We start from the raw sequence: 8,253 nt of genomic DNA on the forward strand, positions 1-8,253 counted from the left end.
CTAAAATTACCAAAAAAATCGTTTTTTGAAATTTTTTTTAGTTCACCTTTTTCGGAAAAAATTGGAAAAAAGGATTGCCAAAATGCCCTGTTTTTTGCTGAAATTAAACAAGTTTCTATCGAGTTTCATTTTTAGATTTTAATTAAAAATGAAAAGTTCTGTTTTTTTTTGATAATTTTTTTTTTTGCATTAAAAATGTATTGCTGTTTTTTTTGATAATTTTTTTTTGCATTAAAATGTATTGCCTATGTTTTGTCACTTTTTTGATTACTTTTTGGTTACTTTTTTGAGCATTTTAGGTTACTAAAGTCACTTTTTTTGGGAAAAAATAGGCGCCCTGGAATTTCAAAAAACCATTGATTAAATTTGTGTAATGTTGATATTAAAAAAATATATTTCTTTATGACGTCGACCTTTTTTCTGGAATTGTAAATTTTCCAGAGCTTTTGCCCTTGCTTTGCTTGGGCCATACAACATCCCAAAGACGAAAAGACAAAAAGATGAAAAGACAAAAAGACAAAAAAACGGACAGATGGAAAGATGGAAAGACACCCATGTGAAAAAATACCAATAGTTTCAAAAAACTAATAGGTATTTTCGTCATACTTATGGCTTACCAAACTGAATGCAAACAGGGAAATCATTGCTTGCTTCGTCAATTATGAGAAAGCATTTGATCGTGTCAACCATGAGAGGATGTTGGAGATCCTGAAGAAATACAATATCGATGACAAAGATCTGAGGGAAATCAAGAACCTGTCCTGGGACCAGAGCACAAACATCAAGTTTGGAACTGACAAGGGAAGCCCCCCACATGATAATCTCCGATTTGAATGAAACTTGGACTATTGAAAAGAGGGCCTCAAAAAACACCCATCCCCCAATTTTCAGCTGCTCAAGTTGATTTTTCGATTTTTGGCGAATTTTTGAAGTTTTGTGTACACAGGTAAAGCTGTTCAGCTCAGAAAACTGGAAAAAACTACAAATATCCATCTCTCCCGCGTATTAACTTCCGGAGCTCAAATTTGGGCCAAAGGTAGTCTTCTAGACACCTGATCGACTCATACCACCATTGGCCGGATCCGGCCTTCCGGTCAGAAAACAGAATTTTTTACTTTTTTTCTCATTTGACTTTATTTTGATTTCATTTTATTTCAGTTTTCATTCAATTTGGATGACTTAAAATGAAATAAAAATTAAAGCAAAATATAATGAAATAAATTTAAAACAGAATGACATTTAAAATGAAAGCAATATATTTTGAATAAAATAAAACAAAAATTATCAAAAAAAAAAATCAAATTAAAATTAAACAAAATGAAAATTGAAGTAAAATTACCTACATGAAAAAATAAAACTAAAAGGAAACACAATTAAAATAAAGCGAACTTGAAACAGAATCAAATTAAATAGAACTGAATTGAAATGGACAAAAGTGCAAGGTGATCTAAATTTCACACCTCGTTTTTCCCGAGAGGTTTTCTCTGCAATAAAATCTTGTTTTTAGCTGCCAACAAACCGAAATTCGGTAAAAATGTCAACGGCAGTGTCATCTTTGGCGAGATTTCGTAGGAAAAATTTCTTATCATGCTGATGAGTCCAATTTTCACTTGCATTTTGGCAAATCTTTCAGCTACAAGAGAAGAAAAAAAATTATCGTCGAATAGTAGGTAATTACGTAAGTACGAGTAATTTTATTACAAAAAAGAGACGCATTTTTTTTACCTATGCAGACTCTGGGACCATCTCCGAATGGCATATACGTGTAGTGCGGTCTGTTAGCTTTAGCCTCCTCGGTGAAATGTTCTGGGTAAAATTCTTCTGGTTTTTCGTAGTATTTTGGATCCATGTGTATTCCAAAAACAGGTATTATAATCGCAGTTTTCTCAGGTATTATGATATTTGTATCGGGAATTTTGTAAGTTTGAGTACATTCTCGAGCTAGAAACGATCCTGGAGGGTATTTCCGAAGGATCTCTGCAAAAAAAAAAAAAAAAAAAAGTGGTAAGAGGAAATTGAAGGAATTGCGCTTTGGAATTAGCATTACATATTGAGTTGATGGATTTCAAAATACTCACCAGCGATTGCCATATCAACGTAGGGCATTTCTTTGAGAGCTTCGTAAGTCAACCCTTCGGCATTATTTTCGATCACCGAGTTCACCTCGTCTCTAACTTTATCCTGGATTTCTTTGTTTAATGCCAACTCGAACATTAGGTATGCCAGAGCTGTCGAAGATGTCTCGAAACCAGCCGTGAAAAATAGGAAAGTCTGGGCTGCCATTACGTCTAACGTCATGTCTGCAAAATACGAGTATTTGTACGTAGGTACATTTTATGAGCTTCAATTTAAACATGAAATTTCTCGAATATAAATTTTTATTGTTTAAAAGTATCTACCGATTTGGGGCTTATTGATGGATTTATCACCGAGTTGCTTGAGATATTGATTGATTTCGGATTCGTCGTGATGATCGTGGTATTTATCCATGGTTTGATTTTTCAACGAAAGCAACAGGTCGATGAAATCGTATCTGGTTATTTTATTCTCTTCGCGATGTTTTATGGTGTTTTCGACAATCGAGTAGAAAAAATCTTCGACTTTTCGATCGATGAACCTCAGGTTAAAAAATTCGATAATTTTTTTCGGGATGTCCGGGAATAAAGTACGGATAATTGATCGGTATCTGAAAAAAAATACACCCATGTACTTACGAGTAGGTACAATACAAAGCAGCTATAATTATTGGTTTGCCAATGCGAGTAAATTGCTTGCGGTAGTATCTAAAATTGTAGCTTGCTAATTTCTGATTGTAATTATGATATAAATATAGAGAGGTATAAATATAGAGAGGTACATATATTAGTGCCGATAATTGGTTGTGACGTACATAGCTTTATTCACCTCGATGACTACCTATGTCCAAGGGCGTTGATTATTGTCCATAGGTAGGATGTTTCAGATACAATTTGTCGTTTTCTTTTCTATGAGATTTTACGTAGGTACCTACTTTCGTGTAATTTTGATGGGAAAATGTTATTTTGGCGAATTTAATTTTGGAAGAAATAGAAAAATTGTTCGTTTTATTTGATTATGAGGAACTTCGTGTAATTTTTGAAACAGTAGGTATTTCTTCATGATACGAGTTTGAAGAAGATTTTTTTTCAGGATGTCTACCGGAATCAAATTAATAATTTTGGAAAATTTATTCGAGCTTACCTGAATTAATTTAAAATTAGATTAAAATGAATCGATCTTATTAGGTAAAATGAAACAAAATTGAACTAAATTAAAATTGAATTGAAATGAAGTTAAATGAATTCAGATAAACCAAAAATGAAACGAAAATAAATTGAAAACAGAATTGAGATGGAATTTTGAATAAAAGAAATTGAAGAAGGCATGAAAAAAATATTAGATTTGATTAAAATTATTCAATCAATTTTTAATTGCATCAACTTTTGAAAAAAATCATTCTAATTTCATATGTATCAACTTAAAATTAAATTGAAATCAATCAATCATATCAAAAATAGAAACAAGATTAAACTGAAGTACCGTACAAAGTATGTAAATTCAATTAAAATTCAATTGGAAATTGGAATCAAGTTGAATGAACTCGAATAAAACTAAAATGTAATGAAATAAAATTTGAATTGAAAGAAACTGAAAATTGAATTAAAATGGAATTGAATAAAATTAATTGAAGATGATAATAATAACATAGGTACCTAAACTTTAATATAAAATTTAGTTGACTTGCATCAACTTTTTAAAAAAATGATTCAAATTTCAGGTAAATTCAAAATTAAATCGCAGTGAATCAATCATAAGTATTAAAAATTAAAATTGAACAAAATAAACATTGATCTGAAACAAAATCAAATTGAACAACGCAAATTAAAATTAAATTAGGGTAAAGTTGAATGAATTTCAATAAAACGAAGTTGAAAATGCATAAAAATTCTAATTGAATTAAAAAAAAAAACTTGTAGAATGAAAAAATGACATGTTAAAAATTTAATCAATTTTTAATGGCAATAATTTTTAAAAAATAAACCAATTTAAAATTGAATTATAATGAAAGCGAAATATGTATACTTGAATAGAATCTTATATTAAAATGAATCTAAATTGAAATTGAATTGAAATAAACATGAATGAATTAAAATACTTAGAATAGAAATAAAATCAGGATGAAATCAGATGAAAATCAGTAAAATGTAAGAAATTGAAAATAAATTGAAACTGAGATAAGCTTTTCTCAAGATTTAATGAAATTTAATGCAAGAAATCAAAAATGGAATAAAACTGAAATACTTGCGATGAGCCTTGAAATTTAATCTTTAAAATGCGCTATTTTTTTTTTAAAAAAAAGGAATATTCAAATCAATCCAAAATTGCATTAAGAATAATAACGAACAAGAAAAAGTGAGGGAAATTATAGTAAAATGAAACTAAATTGAAATTAAACTGAATTGAAAATTGAAATAAAATCAGATTCAATAATTAAAATGAAAGAAGTTTGAAATTGAATCAAATTGAAATAAGCTTTAGTTAAAATTTAGAAAAAATTTGAATTGCGTTAGGTAAATTTTGAAAACATGTATTCAAATTTCAGATCAATTTAAATTTGAATTACCTACATATAATGGGAGCAAAGCGATGAAATCAGGGAAAATGACTTAAATAAAATAAATAAAAAATGGAATGTAGGTAATTAAAATAAGTTTTTCTTGAAATAAAATCAAATTTGAATCGCAATAAATTATTTTAGAATAAATTATTGTGGAAAAATTAATGAAATTTGTATAAAAATTTGGAACTACATTGAAACCAAAAACTGAAACAAAATCGAACTGAATTAAAAATCAACTAGAAATAAAATTGAATGAACTCAAATAAAACTAAAAATTGAATAAAAATGTGATAAAATTCGAGTAAAATCATATTGATCTGATATGGAGTTGCATTAAATTCTGAAAAAATTATTCAAATCAATTCAAAATTAAATTATACCTAATAAAATCATTAAAATAATGCTAAATTGAAGGCACGTTGAAATAAAATTGAATTAAAATAAATTGAAACCAAATTGAGTAAAAATATATAAAAACAAATTAAATTGAAAGTAGGTACATAATTAAAGTGAACTGAAATTATAATGAATTTACATAAACAATGAAATGTCTTTATAAAATGAAAATAGTATTGGAATAAAATTGAAAATGATATAAATATCAAGTTGAAATAATTATGGCATTAAATTGTTTTAAAATTAAGTTTGCTTGGAGTTGGAGTAGATTAAAAATTGAAATGAATCTTAATTATAATACTTAGTAGGTACTTATAGTTGGACAAAACTGAAGGGAAATTGAATTAAAATCAAATTAAAATACATAATTACCTAGGTATGTACTAGATCAAATAGGTAATAATCAGTTGATCACAATCAGGAAACGGTACCTATTGTTTTATATGTAGGTATGTATGTTTTATCAAATTACCTGAACTCGAATAATTGGTTTCCCATAGAACGAAATTCTGAATCTGGATTTTCTAAGGAATGAATTTCGATTCCAAAAGCGCAGGTTCCAATTACATCGGTGGTAAATCTGGCGCAAAGGTCTTTAACATCGAACGGTTCCGAGGGCATTGATGATAATACTTGTGTTAATTTATCTCCGCAATCTTTCACCAAGGGGAACATGAGTTTCATTTTTCCACTGGTGAAAGTGCTGGTCAATTTGACTCTGAGGTTTTTCCATTCTTCTCCTGTGTGTATATAGAAAATTTAGCCTATTTTCTCAATATTATTAATATTATGCTTATCTACAAATAATTATAATGTACTAGGTATTTAATCGTGTTTATTAAAATTAATACTAATAATGTACCTTTCATGCTCAACAGGTGGTTATTCAAAGGCTCGACGTCCGCATTAACCTTGATACCTCTATCGACAAAATGCGAAAAATCTTTAACCAATACGTGCTTAATGAGTTCCGGATCTCGAACCATGATAACGCTCTTGTGAAATACGACCACTCCGGCTAATCGATGGGGTTCGAAGCTCTGGTACAAATCGCGATACAACACCGCCAATGGTTTCTTCAGCATCAGCACTTCGCCCATGTTACCCACCAACCACGTGGGTTTCTTATACGGTATGGCATTTTTATCGAAAAATTGTTGGGATTTTTTGAACACCCTGTGAACGTATAAAAGTGCCGAAATCACCGCGAGAATCACCAAGTTGAAAAAATTCAGCATATTTGATAAAACTGAAGTACACAGATATGGTGTTGACACGAGTGAACACCGCGAATAATAAAAGTCAACTACTGCAGAGATATGTATGTAGTAAGTAGTTGCATCAGTTCGATATGGCTATATAATAAACTGGTCGTTATAATTTTTTAGATCGTAAACTTGTAATTATTCGTGTTAATGTACCGTCTGGTGTGTGGTTTTTTTTTTCGCTCGTCGTGTAAGCTTTGCTAAAATTTCATCAACTTTGGAGCAGGAGTCTGATGAAATGTCTGTCTGGGTATCAAACGAGTATCTTTGATGTGATCGTTTCTATGAAATGATGAATCATCTGTTTCCGTATCCAACTTTCTGCTCATCCGGGTTAATGAATTTGTACCTACATATGATTTGCTCGCTATGATTTGAGTCAACGAACGAGAGTAGGTAATCGTTAAATTGTAGTGGAATAAAATTGACAAAATGTTTTTTGAAAGATCTCTTTTTAGGAGTTGAAGTGGGGGAGGGGGGCGAAAAGTACTTACAGTCGTCTCAAAAGCCATATTCAAGGTGCCTCGAACGATTTTTGAAAAACTAAACGTTCGCTTATTTGAGAGAAAATCGAAAAATTATGTGTGTTTATTTCATCATTTTTCACGATTCTTATAATTTATTTTTTTTTGAAATTTTTTTTCTTTAAAAATGAAATTGAAAATTAATAAATTCCTGGTCGATTTTAGTTTAAAATATGCAAATTCAATCGATCACACGAATAGTATGAATATTTAGGTATTAATTCTTATTGAATCAATTTAATTATACATATTTAATAGAAAATATAATTTTATTATAAATATTCATTCTTTAATTGAAAGTTTTTGTTTTCAGGTACAATACCTGTAAATTTGTCGTCGAATTTTTGCTGTCAAGTTGGCAGCTCTGATTGAAGCGAGCTTGCAGATAGAATACTTACCCTAATTTAAATAATTATTAATTTCAAAAATAATATATTTTTCTCAACAATTAATGCATTGCACTGACATAAGCTTCAATAGACTAATTTAGCATATTCTAAAAAAATAAAATTATTAAAACAATTGAAAACCTGAATTTTTTTGCAAATACGTCGTTCGTTTTACTCCATGTTGCATTATTTTTAGAACTTGAAAGTTCAAACTTTCCACGAAAAACATCATTATCTCATGAACTTTGGATTCCCCGTCTTCAAAAACCCCACCTACGACCCTTCGTACGCCTTAAAAGCTCGAGAAAAAATTCTAATGATGCGACAGTGGCGCTACCTGTAATGTAAGAAGTGAATCAACTGCTTAAAAAGAGAGCAAATTAAAAAAAATGATGCAGCGCTTCGGGCGGTGAAATAAGGAACTTCTTTTGTTATCCTCATTTACATAGGGAAAAAGACCTTTTTCTGTATCCGAATGAGGATAACAAAAGAACTTCTCGTTTTCACCGCATGAAGCGCTGCATCGTAAATTTTGAAATTTGTGCTCTCTTTAAGAGAGTTGTTTCACGTTTCATACGATAGATAGCGCTGCTATCACGGGTGTGCGAAGAGTCGATTAGTACTAATTAAACATCGATGATTACGAATACGCCATTCGTGGTACTCTGTATTGACTTTTTTCAAGCTTGAAACTTCAAACTTTCTGTGAAAAACATTGGTATCTGGTGAACTTTGAACTTTCGATCGGTACGAACATCAGAAATGGATTCCCCATGTCCAAAAACCCCTTCGACGATATTTCGTACAACTCGAAAAGCTCTCTAAAGTTCGTGAAAATATTCCGAAGTTTTTTTACGAGTTTGTTGGGTTGCATATTTCGATCATTTGAAGGGGAAAAATTGAACCTTTTAAAAATTGAGCTTTTCGGCCGAATGAAAGCCAAATAGGATGTATGAATAGTCGATTATCACTAATTCAGCATCGCTGATCACGTTAAGCTCGTTTATTTTACTCAATCGAGCTGTTTTCTACCCCAAAGC

General features: G+C 30.3%; 1 protein-coding gene across 1 annotated transcript; it reads right to left on the bottom strand.

Annotated features, from left to right (window-relative positions):
* Positions 1–1,233: 1,233 nt before the first annotated feature.
* Positions 1,234–6,273, bottom strand: LOC135841495 (probable cytochrome P450 6a13). Its single transcript, XM_065358480.1, has 6 exons — positions 5,898–6,273; positions 5,508–5,775; positions 2,400–2,686; positions 2,079–2,300; positions 1,726–1,977; positions 1,234–1,633 (listed from the first exon to the last, which is right to left on the bottom strand). The coding sequence occupies exons 1-6, from the start codon at positions 6,271–6,273 to the stop codon at positions 1,455–1,457; spliced, it is 1,584 nt and encodes a 527-aa protein (XP_065214552.1). The 3' UTR covers positions 1,234–1,454.
* Between the last annotated feature and the right edge of the window lie 1,980 nt (positions 6,274–8,253).

The sequence above is a fragment of the Planococcus citri genome, chromosome 1 (assembly GCF_950023065.1).
Source record: "Planococcus citri chromosome 1, ihPlaCitr1.1, whole genome shotgun sequence".
In the NCBI taxonomy this organism is placed as follows: Eukaryota; Metazoa; Arthropoda; class Insecta; order Hemiptera; family Pseudococcidae; genus Planococcus; species Planococcus citri.